General features: G+C 37.0%; 2 protein-coding genes across 2 annotated transcripts; one reads left to right on the top strand and one right to left on the bottom strand.

The window, feature by feature from the left end:
• The first annotated feature begins 1681 nt into the window (after positions 1-1681).
• LOC117402091 (heme-binding protein 2) lies at positions 1682-6123 on the top strand. The gene is made up of 7 exons (XM_059007224.1): positions 1682-1792; positions 2770-2826; positions 3732-3807; positions 4507-4627; positions 4720-4859; positions 5239-5402; positions 5923-6123. Coding segments are annotated over exons 1-7 (642 nt in total). The 5' UTR covers positions 1682-1790; the 3' UTR covers positions 6005-6123.
• On the bottom strand, positions 6124-21741 carry LOC117966884 (intercellular adhesion molecule 1-like). Its single transcript, XM_034913745.2, has 8 exons — positions 21561-21741; positions 20396-20668; positions 19779-20102; positions 13825-14091; positions 8664-8936; positions 8043-8369; positions 6910-7197; positions 6124-6362 (listed from the first exon to the last, which is right to left on the bottom strand). The coding sequence occupies exons 1-8, from the start codon at positions 21610-21612 to the stop codon at positions 6262-6264; spliced, it is 1905 nt and encodes a 634-aa protein (XP_034769636.2). The 5' UTR covers positions 21613-21741; the 3' UTR covers positions 6124-6261.

Raw genomic sequence — 21741 nt, 5'->3', positions numbered from 1 at the left:
TTGACGTAAGGCTGTAATACAAGTACATGGGGGATAATAACAGAGGGTGTATGTTATAGAGATATAAATCCCGGATCGGGTATAATATACAAGGGTAGCAAATTCTGGCAGGGAGGCATATTGTGGCAGTACACCGGCTATGAAGCTCTACACATAGAAAACTGAGCTTTATCATTACTGCGGGTCAGAAAACCAAGACAGATATCATTTAGGCTTCAGTTTCTTATTTTATACTGTCATAAAAGTACCCGAAAGGCAATATTTGCAGATATAACAGGTTTTTTTTTAGACTTTAACAGTTAACAAAATTAGTTATCATAACAATATAGTTAAAGAGAAAATTCAATTAACAGCTAGATGCCAGATAAAAATGTCTAGCATTTTTGCACAATCTAACCCTAACTCTATCCCTAACCATTTTCTGATACAATTGTGTACTTACATATATCGTGCAGAAAGATTTTCCCATTAAGTACATTGTAACTATGCATAATAACACTGTAATGATGTGTAAGTAATCATGCATTTTCTAAGTAACTACTCTGTAAATGCACAGTAGAGACAGTGGAAATGTTATAGAAATCTGCAACAACAAAAATGACAATACAACACCACAAAATAATAAGTAGTGTCGCTTGTATCTAATATATAGTCATAAGAATGTATTAAAGAAGCAATGTCTTGGGGGTTGATAAAGTAATGTTTCTATTTGACTGTATTGTGTCTTTATTATTATTATTGTTACTGTTATTACTACTAGGAGAAAGTAAAAGCGATTTGTGTTTGCAGTGCGACAGGGATGTTTCCTAAACATGTCATTCAAAATAAAATCTCGACAGTGAAAAGAGAGAAAATCTTTTATTTGAAAGGATTGAATGGGGCTCCACAAACATTGCTGCGTTTGATTGAGGTCACCGTGTTTTACAGTCTTTGGCTAAAGAGTTAGATACTGTAGACAAACTTTTACAAGGGCTGCGCTATACTGTAGCTTGCATGCATTTACTGGGTAACCAATGCATGCAGATAATAGCTATCTAACGCTGATGTGAATTAAGGAAAATTCATTTTAACACCACAGTTAGCGCTCCTTTAATAGAAGAGCAAGGTAAGGGAAGTTTGGTAACAGACCCTAAGAAACTGCACTGTTTATTAAGAAAATGAGATTAGCAGTGGAGCAATGGAGTATATAAATACCAGAGATTACCCATGAGATTCTTGATTCAGCAATACAAACATATATATTTAACTCCTAGAGTTGGATACATATTGTTTGAACAGGAATAAGAGAGTGGCTGAAATATTTACTCAACGAGATATGAGAAAGTCAGTTGTGTTATATCTTGAACACATGATCTAGAAATGTGTTATAGCCTTGATTTTTGTATAATATAATGAACTAATGGATTTACTGTCTGTATAAATATTCATTTTCAAAAATAATAATGTGTTATTTCACAAAGCAGAAAGTGAGATAAAAAGATTAAAAAATGTATTACATGTTTGCATTTTCTGCTTGCACCGGGCTGCCAGATTTAGGTAACATGTTACTTAACAAAAATTAATACATTATAAAACAGTTTAAAGTTTATCTTGGCAAGATTTTCTACAGTTAGATAACGGCTGAAACATGTGTTCGTCGTGGGCGTACCCACCGTCCCACTCCTGCTGTTCTGTCTTTGTATGACTGCCCAGCTGTATAAATACAGCTACAGTTCGTCCATTCAGCATCTGAGAACACACTGCATCACAAGAGGATCCCCTCCACGCTGTGACCACAGAGCGCTGCTGCAATGTGAGTACAGCACACAGGCTTATGCTACTGAAATACTAAAAGAAACTTTTGTGAATTCGATGACAAACGACTGCCAGTTTTGTTTTCCAATCAAATTTGTTTTTGGTATTGAGCACTATGCAGTAGTTCTGGAGTTCCAGCGTGTCTGTCTGTCTGTCTGCCTGCCTGCCACCCTGCATGTCTGTCTGTCTGTATGCCTGCCTGCATATCTGTATTCCTGTATGTCTCTCTGTATGCCTGCATGTCTGTCTGTCAGTCTTTCTGTCTCTCTGTATGCCTGCCTGTCTGCTGTCTGTCTGTCTGCATGTTTGTCTGTCTGTCTGTCTACCAATCCAACTGTTTTGTTTTTCTTCCAATTTCTGTATTGCCTCGAAATACTTGACAGAAAGAATTTCGATCCCTAAAAATTATGCTGCTTTTTATTGTATGAAGCCAAACTGTCAGCCAAACTGTGTTTTATCTGCATTGTTTATTCCTGTGGCAGCTGGTGGCATATCGGTTACCTATGGTACGTGGAACAATTAGTACCGAATAAACAAGAATAGAAAGAATCAATAATTTGCCATAATGTGATATTTTGATGAAGGAAGTCCCATTGAACCTAAATGAAACAGACACCTATTCATGAGCCAGACTATCAGATGTTTCAACAGTGCCGACCAGGTCAATGTGATTGGGATTGCTATGGATCAGTGTCTCTGTCTGTGTCATTTGCTCATGTTGCAATGCCATATGATCCTGGCACACAGCTCTCTGGAGGGCAAACTGGCACAAACTGGGTTAGTTCTTCCCTCTCCACAGATCTATGCTGTTTAATTATTTGATTATACCTGTCTAAAAATAAAAAGTTAATGCACTCTGTTTCCATTAATAGAAATGAGAAGTTTAACTACCCAGTGATCAGGGGGGAAAGAGTGAAAATTGAACCGAAGCTAAAAACATCTGAATAATATACTATTTACATTTCTGTTCCTTAGGGGGGCCCTTGGATTTGTGTTGTTTTCACTGCTTATTGCAACCCAAGCAAACATCAGGTATGTATTGTGGTTTTATTGATAATGCAAATAGAAACTGTAAGTAGGTGTTTTAAATAGATTATGCATTGCAAAGTGACATTAAAGGGGTGCTTTATAGCTTCTGTATTTTCCTAGTATTTAATATCTCACTGACGTGTGTTCTGCATTGAAGCCTGTGCAACGCTGATATGCTTCCCTAAGCTTTGTTTCTGCAGAATCCCTTTTTAAAGTTTCCCATAGCAAATGTAAAAGTGTGAATAAACACAGTGAAAGGATGAGTAAACACTGTAAAGACCAGAGAGGTATGGAACAGCTTAGTAAAAAAATAACATGGTAAACTATAATAAATGCATTGTATAACCATTGGAAAAGCACAGGGGAGAACTGCAAAATGATTTGCTGCAGTAAACTATTATAAGGGATAGGGTGTCTTTTGAGGAAACAGAAAAACATAAACAGAGAATCATACAAAAGGCACAAAGTAGGATATTAACGGGGTAAGAAATCAAACATGGTTGATGCTATTATAGTAGGAGATTCAGTATTTAAATGTAATCACCAAACGTTTGCTAAAGGTGTTTAAACCCCCTGCAAAGTGATTAAAACAGTCATTGTACAACCGGCAAAATAAAACTTCTGTGTAAGATCAGTGTTTGGGTGATGTAAAAAAAAAAAAAAACAACAGAAGTTTGTGATTATCAACATATGATTGCATGTCCACTCCATTCATTGATAGGCTCTGAATTCAAGCTGCAAATGCTATCATTTTAAATTAACCAGTGTTGTTGTTTTATTTTTCTTTCATTGATCCGAAATGCCATTTTAATGATTTGAGATTAATCCTGGTCCAGCATGTTCTCAAGGAAGGGGGTTATCCTTCCTGAATGTGTTTCATGCCATTTCAATCTTCATTTCCCATACAGAGCCACTGCTACTAAGTGTATAGAAACTAAAGAATGCTCGGCTTATGAGGTCATCTGCACAAACGCTGATTATGAGGTAAGATGGAAGCGCCAGCTTAAAGGCATGCCAACTTTCACATTGCAAATGTATTTCTTGAGCCAATAGAGTACCATTGAGATACACATCTCATCAGCAAAGGGGGTTCCGGCAGGAAAACCACATTATAAAATCAATGAAAAAAGTAGCTGAATCATTCAAACAGGACACAAACAATCAGAGAAACAGTATTACAAAAATAGACACAATTCCGTTTACACAATCCTGGTCATAGTCAGTGTTTGCAGGATTTGCAACCCTGGTCAGATTTATGTGTGGGTCTGGCTTTAATATTCATAATGGTCTTATTATTAGCATTATTAAACATTATCACAATCAAGTTTCTTGATTGGTAGATCTGCGCTTGCTTTCTATATTTGAATGTTTCCAATACAATGCTATAAATGAAGGGTTGTGCTGAATCTTGGTTCTCAATCACCTCATGTGTGCTGTAGTTAAAACTGACTCAAGTTTCCTTTCTGCAGTCAGACCTACAGGAGGAAATAGTCAATTAACTGGATGGGCCATCCTTTATTTAGGGGGTGAGGGAGGGAGCAGTTCAGTCTCCATGCCTCAAGCCTGCCCTGGATGGACGGAGCACCCTTTCTCTTAGGGGGGTGAGGGAGGGAGCAGTTCAGTCTCCACAGAGGGATAATTGTTGGCACTGCTTTTGAATTCTTCTTTGTCTCGTTCACGCAGGTACGCCATTACAACGCTTCCAAGTGGGTCTCTACGTCTGTCCAGTCCTACTTCATGGAGATGGCTGCCTATGATGGCTTCAGAAAGCTCTTCAAGTACATCAAGGGTGCTAACGCAGACGGTAAGAAGTGACAGAGCGAGACAGAGGGGCAGTGCGGCCACGGTGCTTCAATTACAGTCTTGGTTTTCGTTTCTTTGTGTCTCTGCATGCAGGTGTACATATTGACATGACCTCACCGGTCCTGATTAAGAAACCTGAGGCAAGCAACATGTGGGAACCAGTGACCTATACGATCAGCTTCCTGCTCCCGGCAGCCTATCAGGACGCAGCTCCAGCACCGACCAATGGAGATGTGAGTCTGCACTTCTTGCATCATCTGTAAAACAAGCATGTTGGAAACAATATGGAATTCTCTACAGCAGAGCTGCACCAATCCAGCCCTCAAGGTCTGGATCCCACCATGTTTTATAGGTCCCATTAAAGAATTAACTGATTAAGACCTGGAAGCAGGTTCGGTTGGTTCAGGTCAGTAAATTTAGGTTAAAGGTGGAGCAAAGGTCTGGTGCACCCCAGCTGTACAGCATATTCCTCTTGTACTTAGAGGTGCACTAACCAAAGCATCAAAATACAACAAACCAGGGAGTCATTTAGCATAATCTGGTGACTGGTGAAGAGTTAACTGTGTAGATTAGATAGATTTTTTTTTTAAATTCGCTGCTCGCTTGTCTCAGGTGCACTTTCTTGAGATGCCAGAGATGCATGCATACGTGAAGTCCTTCGGAGGCTGGATGTTGTCAGTCAACACCAAGCTCTACTCCATTCTGCTCTCCAGAGAGCTCAACGCTGCCTCTGCCTCCTATAACACCACCTTCTACTACGGAGCCGGATACAACAGGTGAGCGACCCTCTGATACTTTGTTTCCACTGGCACGTCCGAGCCAGGAGGGCCCCGGGTCATCATGGTATAGGTGCTCTTCCACTGGCTGTTTGTCGAAATGAGCCAGAACCAAACCGTGAAACTCTGACCTCACCACACATCTGAATCGGAGCTGAGCAGAGTCTTTGTGTAATCAGGTGTACAGCGGCAAAGAGATATTAAAGAGGTTCTGGCTACTGAAATCCATGAGCCTTACCTGCAAAGCACTCCTATTTAATTAAGCAAAGCGGTGATTCAGGCAGGGAACTCACTTTAACCTTAGAACAAATCTCGTAAACATCAAGCCTATTTTATGCGCTTCTGTAGCAGTCTGTTTATGATCATTATGATGACGGTGCAGCTGCAGAATATGGCGCCTCTGTGGAAGACTGCGAATTCTGCGGGAGCCGCCTGCAGATTCCGCGATTTCCGAGGAATTGTGTTGTCAGCAGATTTTTTGACTGCTTCTAGTCATGGCCTTGCTCTGTTTTTGTTTCAGCCCTAGGACAGTGTTTAACCGGAAAAATGAAGTGTGGTACATCGCAGAGGGGAAGCCCAAATGCAGCGGCCAGCAGACCTAAAAGATCTAAATTATGTTCATTTTTTTTTAATTCTGGGTGATGCAAAACCATTGGCCATAGCTGTGTGTATATTATTATTATTATTATTATTATTATTAAATAAAAAATATACAAACAGATTTGATTTCTAGAACATTTTTTTATTTCACATAAAACAATGTGTTTATAAGCATAAATTAATTAACTTTTTCTTTTTCTTCTTCTTATTAAATATGTTTTGGCGTGTCTTCTTTTCCATCCTGGCCAAGTCCAATGGCTCAAGTCACTCTTTTTCTGTAACATATGAATCCGACCACGAGGCCTGCGAACACCAACACCCCCACTCCAACAACAACCCAAAAGACAAATCGACCTCGACCTAGCAAGGGAATACAACCAAAAGAATTCATGAATCACGACTGTATTATCTTGCCTTTGTGTTTCTGCGCAAGAGGCAAAATAATGCGCAAAACAATGGGTCATATTTTCAAAGCGTTTTCCTCGATTCTTTAATTCCCTTTTTGAAAGAAGAAATCATGTTAATGTTATAAAATGAGAAACAAAAACACCTTACCTGCAGAACCATACCCAGAGCTGATATACGGCCGAGGTCAGATTTAGGTTTCAGGCTATAGCTGGCAGTGTTTATATGACTCCTGTAAATCTTTTTGCACGATGCATGCAAGTCCCCAATTGTATCAGAAAAGGGTTTGGGTTTGGGTTTGGGTTTGGGTTTGGGTTTGGGTTTGGGTTAGGGGGTAAGGTTTAGGGTTAGAGTTATATCGTGCACAATGATTTCCACATTAAGTACATTGTAACTATGCATAATAACATTGTAATGATGTGTAAGTACACATGCATTTACTATGTAACTACTGTGTAAATACACAGTAATCAAGTGCTACCATATATTTAAAAACAATTACCTCCTGTAATTATAACTTGATCTTTAACTGCAACAGTGATGTTCATCATCTTGTCCCCATATCTGTTTTTAGCATGGCAGGTATAAAAACCAGAATTGCTCGACGAGGCTCTTGTGATATTTACAGTAGACACTCCATCCATCCTTATCTCCTGTACATTATCAGCTTTGGGGTATATCCACTCATACGTGGGGGCTGGGTTCCCATCAGCAGAGCAGTTTAAAACTATACTGCCCCCTTCATGAACTTCAACATTTTCTTCAGCAGCGCTCAATAGACTGGGCTTGTCTGAAAACAAAAAAGAGGGTCAGTGATTAGATTGCAATACATAGAGCCATGCCTCCTGGCCAGAGAGCAGTGTGCATTGCTGTGTAGGGTTCATGTTTTTTGATGGGATTTATATGGGGCAGTTGAAACCAGGTTTAATTGATGCGTCTCGGTTTTGAACAACCTAGATTGAGTGAGAGGATATTTTGTCAGCTTCATCACAGTCAAAGTGGCTGTCTAGTGTTTGTCCTACTGTAAAAAAAACGTTCCTCTATAAACTGCTGTGGTGTTGTACCGCAAAAAGACAGTAGATGTCACTATAAACATATACTGTACTACACAGGAAGTGAAAGAGAAAACATAACGTCTGTGTTACTGACTTCACCGTTCATGCTGCTTGCTGCTGTGTTGCTGAATAAGACCTGTTGGATTAATTTACGTTTCCTCTCTTCTCAGAACACAGCTCAATGACTTTTTTTGTCTGTATACAGGAAGTTTGAAATGCTTTTAAACCTGTTGCCACGGTAACCGGCTTGTTTCGAGAGAGGAGGGACAGGGGAGGGCAATAAACTTAATTTTAAAAAAAATAATAATAATGAAATAAAATATTAAATAAATAAATACATAAAAGAAGTTTAAAAAAAGTCAACAAAAACAATGAAATACAAATTTTAAAAAATAGAAAGACGTAAAAAGATTTTTTTTTTTTTTTTTTTTAAAAGGACGTATTCTGTATATCGGCAGAAGTACATCCTGAATTCTATCAACAACGCAAAAACGTGCGTTTATTTTTGTTTTCATGGGTAACAAACACATATGACTTTTATTGCTCTAAAATACTGATGAAAAAGAATTGCTCAACTTACAAAATACTGGTATTTTCAAGGGAGGAGAGCGTTTTTCTGGATTTGGTTTCGGTCCTCCGGGTCCCAATTGAAGCTCTGCCACACAAGTGTACTCCGCTCCATTGTCGGCTCTGGTTGGTGTTACTAGTGGGAAGGGGACTCTTTCATTTACAGGAAACTGTGTTGAGTTATGAGTAAAGCTTCTATTCCCAAGCTGTTCATCTCCCTTATACAGCTTCACACTGAGATATCTGATAGGAGCCACATCTAGGACCTGGCACGTTATATTAGATTCTTCACCGATCTTCATAAAGTCAGGAGCGATGAGGGAGACGCTTTCTGGAAGCTCTGCAAATGAACATACAAATTTGACACATTTGGAGTCCGCTATACGAGTAACATTACAATCTCAGGCTCAATTGTTTTTCTTTATCCATATTAGCCTGGTTAGAGACGAGGGAGGAAAGTTTTTTTGAAATCTCTGGAAATGAAAATGACATTTTTAAACCATTGTGATGCATTCATTATTGTTCTAGTTGATTAGCTCAAGTGAGCAGTTCATTATAATCAGTTATAATGATTTCTAAAACAGTGTAAGCAATGGACACACAATGAAAATTAATGTTCTATGAAGTCACTTACTGTAAATAACCAAATCCAGTTTTTTTACACACTGACGGGGTTCATTCATGTAGTTTATAAAGCATTTTGGCTCTGCATCCCAAACAGTGAGGCTGCTGACTTTCCAAACTGCTATTTTACTATCTGGTTCATTCACAGGGGAAACAGAAGACTCCCAGCCAGCCTCTAATACATCTTCACGTGTTGTGGAGCAGTTGACAGTCACTGGGTCTCCAAATCTCACCACGACTCTAGAGGGGTCAATATTCACATCACAGACAGCAGAAGCAGCTCCTAACATGAAAATGAATCAAAATAAAATACATTTTTAAAATGTGAATGTTTTTACACATAATTACAATGTTATTATGCACAGTTAGAGTATACTTAACGATATAACCCTAACCCTAAAGTCCTCCAAATACCGACACGATGCGGTTTTTCATTGGGCTACACTATACTTTCACAGTGACTTGATCATACACACCAGAAGCGATGCTACAGGTCTGAAAACTGCCAGATCTATACGACTATTGCAAATTGCTATTGACAAAACTATGATCAAGACTGGTACATATTCGACAGCATGATATGACACCATGAGTGTCTTCTCTGACGGTATTTCAACTTATATGTTAATAAACCATACACACCAGGCTTATCTTTATAATTGTGATGACCTTCGTCATAAAGCTCTGGGTATTTTTTTCAACGACAAGGATTATTAAATTGGATACTGCTTCACCCTGCTGGACCACAGAATTGAAGCTGTTCTCTGATTGGTCAGTATCCTAGTTGTCGCACGACAAATCGCAAAAATAGTATTCAGTCCTATTTAATTCCTGTCGCCCTGGTGTCGCCCCGCGTCGCCTGGCATGTCGTCTGTGTGAAAGATACTTATCAAAAGTATAGGTTCCATTTATTTGGTTGTATCTCTGTACAGTTTCACTTGCCTTAATCCTAACCATTTTCTGATACAATTGTGTACTTACATATATCCTGTAAACAGATTTAAACATTAAGTACATTGTAACTATACATAATAACATTGAAATACACCGTATAATTAGATAATAATAAATATTAAAGTTAAATACTTTTTAAAATGATTTGTCTGCTTTTACTCTGAAGGGAACATGATTCCACAGTATGTCCATTTAATTCAATTGTTTTTAAAATCTGTTTTGTGTATTTATTCTCGTGACCTTTTTCATTACTTCTTGTACTCTATAATTACTATGTTTACTGCAACCTGTAATAATAGCAGTTTTGTTTCACTCGGGTTAAAGCAAATGTGACTGACTCCAGAAAAGTTGTATATCACAAATTAATTGGTTCTTCATTAATTATCATCGTTAATATCCTTGACAGTAGCTTAATCTTTTCCTATTCGGTTGTTTTACTTGTCTTTCATTAAATTAATGAATTTTCACCACAGCCGAAAAATTATTACTATGATTTTTAAACAGTAATTAGTATATTTTAATAGCTGGAATCAGCTGGCTTCATTAAATGTATTTTTTCTTGTTAAATGTATTTTTAATGCACACTTGTTGAAGTTATATTTTATAACAGACATTATAATGTATTGAATTGTTTTCTGCATTGTCAATTAATAAATGTGTTTTAATGGAATCATTTTGCCCTTTTAATGTTTGTTCTATACTGTCTCAACTTCAATGTATCTCAACTTACCCCCGTCTCCCCTATATATATATATATATATATATATATATATATATATATATATATATATATATATATATATATATATATATATAATGAACATAATTTAGATATGTTAATGTATTCATGATGTATTCTACACAATGATATTGCAAAAGTCTACCGGAAGCCATAATTACAAAATACAGTCTTTCATATTAGATTTCAAAATGTCACCTTTTTTCAATTTGTGTCAGTTTTTTGGTTAACTATATGGACACCACAAAGCATTATGTAATTCGGTATGTTAACGTTACATTGTTCAGCAGGTTTCCTTTGACTTTATGAAGCAAAATGCGTTTATTCTTTCTGTGCATGCAATGCTTTTGGCCAGAGCTGTAGTCTTTTAGTGACGCACCCTTTTGTGGTTTCATCTCACTCACTGTTCCATACCTTACTGTTTCAATTTCCTGCACAAAATGGAGGCAAAAAAATGACAGAAAAAGTTGTTCAATTTGCCTTTTGTTTGTTTGTTTGTTGTTGTTGTTTTGTTTTTGTTTTGGTTTTGTTTTTTCTCAAAAAGAGACTTGTTGTTAGGCAATGTAAAACTAAAACACGCACACGCCATGTGAAAAAGAGGCCACGGCTTCTAAACGTACTGAAAGCTTACTTGAGTTTTTTTGGGTGTGCCCGACTGAGGTCGTGTTTCTGGAGGGAGAGAGTCTTATGTCTTCATTTACAAAGAACTTCCAAACATTACATCAAGGATGGAAATAAGACTCCTATTTAAGAAAAATTTCACCTATCCCAGTTCTTAAATACAAGCTTGATTAGCCACGTTATAAAGGTAACAAGCTCAGATGTGTCTTATTAAACTCAAAGTTAAACCAGGGATGGATCAAACCGCTATGCAACAAGAGCCTTATTTCCATCCCTGTATATTTAAACACCTGATATTTGCATATGTACGGTAACAGAAAGAATATAATTATAAAACACACCTAAAATCTAAAATGTAAACGTTATATAACTTACCTTCTGGACAGAGAACCAGAACTCCTAAGACAATCAAAGATCCAAATTCCATTTTGTGTTTGCTTATAGCTATACAGTCTACGTAAATACATACGGTGTGTATATAGCTATGTGTGTAGCTGTTCGGCGAGTGCTTTACAATGCAGCAGGTGTAGGAGTGAGTGTTGCTCTGTCGCTGCCTTCCTCAATTTCACAGGAAATGTTTTTATTTCTTAAAACCGAATTACAACAGGAAGAGCTGACAGAATTTATCACACTTTGTAACTTTTTGGAAAAAACAAACAAAACGAAACTAAAAGTCACAACAAAGTTATTAATCTGAACAAAAACTCATTGGAAATGTGAAAAAACGCCAAGTTATCAAAAGTTTTTATATCTCCACATTAAATGGCAGAGCACTTTTCATAATTTGGCGTTTTTTTCACATTTTCAATTAGTTTCTGTTTCAGATATCACTTCTTTTTTCAATTAATGTTGTTTTAAAGTTATTTTCAAAGTTTCAAGATGCGATATGTAACGATTCCGGTTCTCGCAGGTAGGGGTGGGGCGTGAACCCGGGACCTCCGACACTGAAGCATAGCACCGATACAGCTTGTAACTGATCAGCGGCAGTTGTGGATTCATGAAGAATGCTCGGCTTATGAGGTCATCTGCACAAACGCTGATTATGAGGGAAGATGGAAGCGCCAGCTTAAAGGCATGCCAGCTTTCACATTGCAAATGTATTTCTTCAGCCAATAGAGTACCATTGAGATACACATCTCATCAGCAAAGGGGGTTCTGGCAGGAAAACCACATTATAAAATCAATGGAAAAAGTACGTGAAGTCCTTCGGAGGCTGGATGTTGTCAGTCAACGCCAAGCTCTACTCCATTCTGCTCTCCAGAGAGCTCAACGCTGCCTCTGCCTCCTATAACACCACCTTCTACTACGGAGCCGGATACAACAGGTGAGCGACCCTCTGATACCTCGTTTCCACTGGCTCGTCCGAGCCAGGAGGGCCCCGGGCCATCACGGTATAGGTGCTTTTCCACTGGCTGTTTGTCGAAACGAGCCAGAACCAAACCGTACAGCGGCAAAGAGATATTAAAGAGGACCTGGCTACTGAAATCCATGAGCCTTACCTGCAAAGCACTCCTATTTAATTAAGCAAAGCGGTGATTCAGACAGGGAACTCACTTTAACCTTAGAACAAATCTCGTAAACATCAAGCCTATTTTATGCGCTTCTGTAGCAGTCTGTTTATGATCATTATGATGACGGTGCAGCTGCAGAATATGGCGCCTCTGTGGAAGACTGCGAATTCTGCGGGAGCCGCCTGCAGATTCCGCGATTTCCGAGGAATTGTGTTGTCCGCAGATTTTTTGACTGCTTCTTGTCATGGCCTTGCTCTGTTTTTGTTTCAACCCTAGGACAGTGTTTAACCGGCACAATGAAGTGTGGTACATCGCAGAGGGGAAGCCCAAATGCAGCGGCCAGCAGACCTAAAAGATCTAAATTATGTTCATTTTTTTTTAATTATGTCTCAATAGAAAAATTCTTGGTGATGCCTTTGGCGATAGCTGTGTATGTATGTATGTATGTATGTATGTATGTATGTATGTATGTATGTATGTATGTATGTATTATTATTGTTGTTGTTGTTGTTGTTGTTGTTAAATAAAAAAATATACAGATTTGATTTCTGGTACAATTTTTTTATTTCACATAAAACAATGTGTTTAAAAGCTTAATTAACTTTTTCTTTTTCTTCTTCTTATTAAATATGTTTTGGTGTGTCTTCTTTTCCATCCTGGCCAGGTCCAGTGGCTCAAGTCACTCTTTTTCTGTAACATATGAATCCGACCACGAGGCCTGCGAACACCAACACCCCCACTCCAGCAACAACAACAACAACAAAACAGACGAATGCATCTCGACCTAGCAAGGAAATACAACCAAAAGAATTCATGAATCACGACTGTATTATCTTGCCTTTGTGTTTCTGCGCAAGAGGCAAAATAATGCGCAAAACAATGAGTCATATTTTCAAAGCGTTTTCCTCGATTCTTTAATTCCCTTTTTAAAAGAAGAAATCATATTAATGTTAAAAAATGAGAAACAAAAACACCTTACCAGCATAACCATACCCAGAGCTGATATACGACCCAGGTCAGATTTAGGTTTCAGGCTATAGCTGGCAGTATGTATATGACTCCTGTAAATCTTTTTGCACGATACATGCAAGTCCCCAATTGTATCAGAAAAGTGTTTGGGTTTGGGTTTGGGTTTGGGTTTGGGTTTGGGTTAGGGGGTAAGGTTTAGGGTTAGAGTTATATCGTGCACAATGATTTCCACATTAAGTACATTGTAACTATGCATAATAACATTGTAATGATGTGTAAGTACACATGCATTTACTATGTAACTACTGTGTAAATACACAGTAATTAAGTGCTACCATATATTTAAAAACAATTACCTCCTGTAATTATAACGTTACCTTTGACTGTAAGAGTGATGTTCTTCCTTGCGACCCCATATCTGTTTTTAGCATGGCATTCATAAACCCTTGCATTGCTAGACGAGGCTCTTGTGATGTTTACAGTAGACACTCCATCCTTCGTTATCTCCTGTACATTATCAGCTTTGGGGTATATCCACTCATACGTGGGGGCTGGGCTCCCATCAGCGGAGCATTTCAAAACTATACTGCCCCCTTCACGAACTTCAACATTTTCTTCAGCAGCGCTCAATAGACTGGGCTTGTCTGAAAAGAAAAAAGGGGGTCAGTGATTAGATTGCATTACATAGAGCCATGCCTCCTGTCCAGAGAGCAGAGGGTTCATGTTTTTTGATGGAATTTATATGGGGCAGTTGAAACCGAGTTTAATTGATGCGTCTGGGTTTTGAACAACCTAGATTGAGTGAGAGGATTTTTTGTCAGCTTCATTCATCACAGTCAAAGTGGCTGTCTCGTGTTTGTCCTACTGTAAGAAACGTTTCCTCAGCTAAAATATTCTAGAACAGCGGTGTCAAACTGCAGTCCTCGAGGGCCGCTGGGTCTTCTGCTTTTCATTTCAACTTAAGCTCTCAATTAACAAAAAGTATCTAATTATTTGTTCAATTGGACATCTTTCATATTTTACAAGGTCTTTTAGAGTTGATGATTTAAAAAATGCACTTGGAGAGTCACTTGATGCAGAAAGTCGGACGGGCGTGAGACGTCAGCGCTCCGCTCAGTATTTTATAATATAATACTTCTTGGTCAATTTTACTTATTTTTTCTAAATAAAAGTACATTTTGTGTGCGATAGAACATGAGTACGCCAGCTTCAACCAAAAAAAGGAAAAAGGAACCACTCCAGTAGCTCCAAAAAAGCGACAGAAGTGCTAGTCTACGAACAGCAATGACGGCTCTGATGAAGCGCCTTACACAGAACAGGATATCAGTCAAACCATTAGTTTGAACGAACTACAGACTATCAAAGAACTTCTTCAAAACCTGCTTGAAAATAATACAAAAACACAAGAGAAAATATCAAATCTGGAAGAAAGGGTAACTGAGACGGAAACTCGTATTTCTTCCATAGAAGACATTAACAACCCCACAAAGCATGACACCACAGAAAATACAAAAGAAATAGAGACTGAGAGGTAAAATAATAAACCAAGAGAACCGTAATAGAAGAAACAATATCAGAATTATTGGTGTGCCTGAAAAAAAACGGAGACAGCGAATTTGGTGGACTTTCCTTGTGAACTACTTTGTGAAATTTTTGGGAGGGACAAACTTGAGAGACAACGTCGATTTGAAATTGAACGCGCACATCGTACACTGAAACCAAGGTCTGCTCCAGGAGAGAGACCCCGCGCACTTATTATGCGGTTTCTGAGGTACCAGGATAAACAACTAGTGATGGAACTTGCTAGACTGGCGGCAAATCAACTGCAATATCAAGGGCATCACATCAGCATTTATCCAGACTTCTCACCAGAGTTACAGGAAAAAAAGAAAGGATATGTAAATGTGCTTTATTTTGCTCTTATCTGCCCCTATTTTACTGCATTTAATCCTGTACTTCAGAATACTGTAATCTGCCAAGTGTTTAACCTGTAGTACTTTGTATTTAATCATATCCTGATGTAACTATCACTATTTAATCATATCCTGATGTAACTATCACTATTATCTGCTGTATTATTGAATTGTGGTTGTCACACTTATACTTTGCTTGAACAAAAGTTATTGTATTTCTTGCTCTTATTGTATTACTTGTATTGTAACACTTGAAATGTATTTGCTTACGATTGTAAGTCGCCCTGGATAAGGGCGTCTGCTAAGAAATAAATAATAATAATATGATTTGAAAATGTTATTTATTTCTTAGCACACGCCTTTATCCAGGGCGACTTACAATTGTTACAAGATATCACATTATTTTTACAAACAATTACATTATTTTTTTACACATTATTTTTACATACAATTACCCATTTATACAGTGGGGTTTTACTGGAGCAATCTAGGTAAAGTACCTTGCTCAAAAGTACAGCAGCAGTGTCCCCCACCTGGGATTGAACCCACGACCCTCCGGTCAAGAGTCCAGAGCCCTAACCACTACTCCACACTGCTGCCTGAAAATATCTGCGTGGCAAGAATATACAGTATGGAACTGTGTATCCAGCATCCTCCAAGCTTGAAAAAAACTTTTTTTTCGCTCTGTGGAGGAAACGTCAGCCTTCATGAAAAGCAAGTTTCCAGATTTTCCTGAAATCCCCCATTATCACAAGGTCTACTATTTCGATAGATAAGCACATATAGACTACTATCAAAAATATGATGGAAAAAATAAGCATGGTAATGAAATGAACCTGTTTGTGTGTAACTTAATTTTAGGGAGACTTCATTTAACTTAGCTGCTGTCTGAATGAAAATATATGCGTGTATGTATGTATTTGTATGTTGTGTACAAACAATAACGTTAATAGTAGCTATATCAATGTGTCATGTGTATCTGTGTAGGCCTACATCTGTTTATGAATTTATAATTACACAGACATTTAAATACATTCTTGCAAGATTAACATTATAACTAAGCTCACTCTTTCGATCTGAATGTTTTATGGCAAACTAATGTATTTAGTTAATATTTATTTTACTGAGCAGGAGTTTGTTTTCGATGGGTGTTTAGATGTTGGTTAACACCCTCAGTGGATACTTTTTCTTTCAACGTTTTTCTTTTAGTCTCACTAGTTCTTTGTTTATGTAATATTTGAATGCTGTTTGAAAACGGACTTCAACACAGACTAAAGGTGGTATCGTGGAATGTAAAGGGATTTAATCACCCTATTAAGCGACATAAAATATTGTCCTGCTTAAAAAGCTTAAAATGTGATGTAGCATTGCTACAGGAAACTCACTTGTTAGAAGCTGAGATTGAGAAACTAAAAAAGGAGTTGGGTGGGCCATGTTTTCTACTCCATATATAACTCAAAATCCAGGGGAGTTGCTATATTAATTAATAAAAAACTAAACTTGACATGTATTGACAAGTTGCAAGATACAGAGGGATGTATTATAGCCATTAAAATAAATTTAGGTAACCAAATGTTTATTTTATCAAGTATATATGCCCCTAATTATAACCAGCAAGAATTCTATAAATCGCTAATGCAAAAACTAAATCCATGGAGAGATATCTCATGGATAGTTGGAGGGGACTTTAATGCTACCATGGATGACATTGTTGACCATACATCGAAAGATATAGGTGGATTTAAGGGAGTAACATCAGCTTTAAATAATGTAATTACTGAACGTGGCTTAGCGGATATATGGAGATTATTAAACCCCTCAGAAAAAGACTATTCTTTTTTCTCAGCTGCACATAAAACTTTTTCCAGAATTGATAATATATTTATATCAAAATGTATTGTTGCAAATGCACTAGATACGTCTATTGATACTAATGGAGTTTCTGATCACACCCCTGTCACACTCTTACTGGATTTTGATAATATATCTATTAAAAAAGAAAAAAACATGGAGGTTTAATAATTCTAATTAGAGACACAACATTTAAAGACTACATTCAGTCAGCAATTAAAGAATATTTTGATATTAACAGTAATGGTGAAACAAATCCAAATGTTGTATGGGACGCCTTTAAAGCTTATATCAGAGGTAAAATAATTTCTTATGCTTCAGCAAAAAAAAAAAAAAAACTAAATACCAAAATTCAAATCCTTGAAAAAAGTATCAAAGAAACTGAGGCTAAATTTAGTATAGATCCAACACCAGCAAATGACACTTATTCGACTTAAATTTCAACTAAACAACATACTCACAGAAAAAACAGTGTTCCACTTGAATAGAATAAAAAGGCTATATTATGAACAAGGTGACAAATCTGGCAAAGTTCTGGCAAATTCACTCAAAAAACTTAGTGAGTCTCGATGTATAGCAGCTATTAAAAACCGAGATGACCAAGTAATTACTAATCCTGAAGAAGTTAATAAAGGATTTTATAAGAAACTCTATTCTGCAAATAACATTAATGATAAAATGCGTATCGATTCATTTCTGAATAAAGCTAAACTTAAAGAATTAACAGAAGACCAAGCTAATTGTCTTGAAAACCCAATTTCTTTGTAAGAAGCGTTGAGGGCTACTGACAAACTCCCATGCAATAAAACTCCTGGAGCAGATGGGATATCAGCAGAATTTTATAAACTTAAGGAAATTTTGGCTAACAGACTAGTTAATGTTTTTCAATATGCATTTGCTACCCAGCAATTACCACAATCTAAGAATTTATCTCATATTACATTAATTCATAAGGAAGGACCCCAAACCGATCCGATCCAAACCGATTTGTAAAATATTAGCCTTCATTCTAGCTCAACGTTTGTCCATTGTAATGGAAGAAATTATTCATCCGGACCAAAAGGGCTTCATGAAAAAAAAGATTTTCGTCAGATAATGTTTTACAACTTCTAACTGTTTTAGAAGCTTTCAAAGATCAAGGTCAACAAGCTTTAGTAATACTTCTAGATGTGGATAAAGCCTTCGATAGGGTGGAATGGAATTTCTTATATGCAGTGTTAGATCGTATGGGTTTTAAAGGCAACTTTATACACTGGATATCCACATTATATAAGAGTCCAATAGCTTCTGTATACACTGGATATCCACATTATATAAGAGTCCAATAGCTTCTGTATACACTGGCACTGTTTTATCGAAGCCCTTTAATATTTCACGTGGAAAGCGTCAGGGATGTCCGCTTTCACCATTATTATTTAATTGAGTAATAGAAAGCCTGGCAGCATATATACGAAATGACAAGTCTATAACTGGTTTAACAATTAAGGAAAATACGTCAAAGGTTCTGCTATATGCAGATGATTTATTAGTTACACTAAACAACTCAGCAAATTCCCTTCCTAGCCTTATGAAAGCCATTGAAGATTTTGGCTACATATCTGGTTACATGGTTAACTAGTCCAAATCTCAAGCATTACCAATCTCAAAAGATTGTTTTCCATCTCTTTTTAGAGATGATCAGTTTCAATGGCCACAAAAAGGTATTAAATACCTTGGCTTAACAATTAACCAAAATTATAAAACAATGTATGATTTTGGAGCGAAGCTTTAAGCCTATTGATAGAAACATTTTAGATACCATCTTTTTATCTTCATTAAACATGTATGAAATCTATCTTAAAATATACTATTAGTTGTTTTCCCATGAACTGGTGAGTTATGTATTGCTATCAACATATATTTTGATGTATAATCTCTATGTATTTATGTTCCAGATGAAATCCCTGTTTTAAATTGTTTTAAACTCCTGAATAAAGTTTTATTCTGAAAAAAAGAAACGTTTCCTCTATAAACTGCAAAAAGACAGTAGATGTCACTATAAACATATACTGTACTACACAGGAAGTGAAAGAGAAAACAAAACGTCTGTGTTACTGACTTCACCGTTCATGCTGCTTGCTGCTGTGTTGCTGAATAAGACCTTAATTTACGTTTCCTCTCTTCTCAGAACACAACTCAATGACTTTTTTTTTGTCTGTATACAGGAAGTTTGAAATGCTTTTAAACCTGTTGCCACGGTAACCGGCTTGTTTCGAGAGAGGAGGGACAGGGGAGGGCAATAAACTTAATTAAAAAAAGAGAGAATGAAATAAAATATTAAATAAATAAATACATAAAATAAGTTTTAAAAAAGTCAACAAAAAACAATGAAAGACAATATTATAAAAAAAATGAAAGACGTAAAAAAATGTTTTTTAAAAAGGGCGTATTCTGTATATCGGCAGAAGTACATCCTGAATTCTATTCAACAACGCAAAAATGTGCGTTTATTTTTGTTTTCATGGGTAGCAAACACATATGACTTTTATTGCTCTAAAATACTGATGAAAAAGAATCGCTCAACTTACAAACTACTGGTATTTTCAAGGGAGGAGAGAGTTTTGCTGGATTTGGTTTCGGTCCTCCGGGTCCCAATTGAAGCTCTGCCACACAAGTGTACTCCGCTCCATTGTCTGCTCTGGTTGGTGTTACTGGAAAGGGGACGCTTTGATTCACAGGAAACACTGCTGAGTTATGAGTAAAGCTTCTATTCCCAAGCTGTTCATCTCTCTTATACAGCTTCACACTGAGATATCTGACAGGAGCCACATCTAGGACCTGGCACGTTATATTGGATTTTTCACCGATCTTCATAAAGTCAGGGGCAAGGAGGGAGACGCTTTCTGGATACTCTGCAAATGAACATACAAATTTGACACATTTGGAGTCCGCTATACGAGTAATATTACATTGTCAGGCTCAATTGTTTTTCTTTATCCATATTAGCCTGGTTAGAGACGAGGGATGGAAGTTTTTTTGAAATCTCTGGAAATGAAAATGACATTTGTAAACCATTGTGATGCATTCATTATTGTTCAAGTTGATTAGCTCAAGTGAGCAGTTCAATATGATCAGTTAGAATGATTTCTAAAACAGTGTAAGCAATGGACACACAATGTAAAATAAGTTATAAGAAGCCACTTACTGTAAATAACCAAATCCAGTTTTTCTGCACACTGACGGGGTTCATTCATGCAGTTTATAAAGCATTTTGGCTCTGCATCCCAAGCAGTGAGGCTGCTGACATTCCAAACTGCTATTTTACTATTCATTTCATTCACAGGGTTAACAGAAGACTCCCAGCCAGCCCCCAATACATCTTCACGTGTTGTGGAGCAGTTGACAGTCACTGGGTCTCCAAATCTCACCACGACTCTAGAGGGGTCCATATTCACTTCACAGACAGCAGAAGCAGCTCCTAACATTACAATGAAGCAAAATAATAATAATAAAAACATTTTTAAAATTTGAATGTTTTTCAAAAACTGATTTGCACTATGATGATGCATCCCCCTTGAGCAACACGTGGTACTGCATATGAAAATGATCCAATAATAATAATAATAATAATAATAATAATAATAATAATAATAATAATAATAATAATAATAATAATAATAGGTGACACTTTCCAAAGTATATGTGTACTTACACATAATTACAATGTTATTATGCACAGTTAGAGTATACTTAACGTTATAACCCTAACCCTAACCCTATACTGTCTCAACTTCACTGTGTCTCAGCTTGCCCCGTGCATGGGTTAAGTTGAGACGCTTGCTTGTCTTCAGGCTATGTAAAACTAAAACACGCACACGCCATGTGAAAAGGAGGACACGGCTTCTTCATTTACAAAGATGTACAACTCCCAAACATTACATCAGGGATGGAAATAAGACTCCTATTTAAGAACAGTTTCACCTATCCCAGTTCTTAAATACAAGCTTGATTAGCCACGTTATAAAGGTAACAAGCTCAGATGTGTCTTATTAAACTCAAAGTAAAACCAGGGATGGATCAAACCGCTATGCAACGAGAGACTTATTTCCATCCCTGTATATTTAAACAAAATTCCTCCATTTATCCCTACCACTCCATTTCAACAGAATATACTAATAATAATAATAATAATAATAATAATAATAATAATAATAATAATAATAATAATAATTGTTCATTACCAAAGCCTGCTTAATGCTTGTTTGTTTAGCTGGTACAACCTGATATTTGCATTTTTAATGTACGGTAACAGAAAGACTATAATTATAAAACACATCTAAAATCTAAAATGTAAACGTTATATAACTTACCTTCTGGACAGAGAACCAGAACTCCTAAGACAATCAAAGATCCAAATTCCATTTTGTGTTTGCTTATAGCTATACAGTCTACGTAAATACATACGGTGTGTATATAGCTATGTGTGTAGCTGTTCGGCGAGTGCTTTACAATGCAGCAGGTGTAGGAGTGAGTGTTGCTCTGTCGCTGCCT

The sequence above is a fragment of the Acipenser ruthenus genome, chromosome 34 (assembly GCF_902713425.1).
Source record: "Acipenser ruthenus chromosome 34, fAciRut3.2 maternal haplotype, whole genome shotgun sequence".
NCBI lineage: Eukaryota > Metazoa > Chordata > Actinopteri > Acipenseriformes > Acipenseridae > Acipenser > Acipenser ruthenus.
Note: the sequence above shows the minus strand (reverse complement) of the source record. Positions and strands in the feature narration are given on the sequence as shown.

What these genes read in the sequence shown, in the direction of transcription:
- LOC117402091 (XM_059007224.1), top strand. An exon ending in GCAACCCAAGCAAACATCAG is followed by an intron (nt 2,827 to 3,731) that starts GTATGTATTGTG and finishes TTTCCCATACAG; the next exon opens with AGCCACTGCTACTAAGTGTA. An exon ending in CAAGGGTGCTAACGCAGACG is followed by an intron (nt 4,628 to 4,719) that starts GTAAGAAGTGAC and finishes CTCTGCATGCAG; the next exon opens with GTGTACATATTGACATGACC.
- LOC117966884 (XM_034913745.2), bottom strand. Translation starts at nt 21,612, where the DNA reads ATGGAATTTGGATCTTTGATTGTCTTAGGAGTTCTGGTTCTCTGTCCA. An exon ending in ACTGGATTTGGTTATTTACA is followed by an intron (nt 20,103 to 20,395) that starts GTAAGTGGCTTC and finishes GTTCATTTGCAG; the next exon opens with AGTATCCAGAAAGCGTCTCC. An exon ending in TCAAGTTATAATTACAGGAG is followed by an intron (nt 6,363 to 6,909) that starts GTAATTGTTTTT and finishes TTCCCTTGCTAG; the next exon opens with GTCGAGGTCGATTTGTCTTT.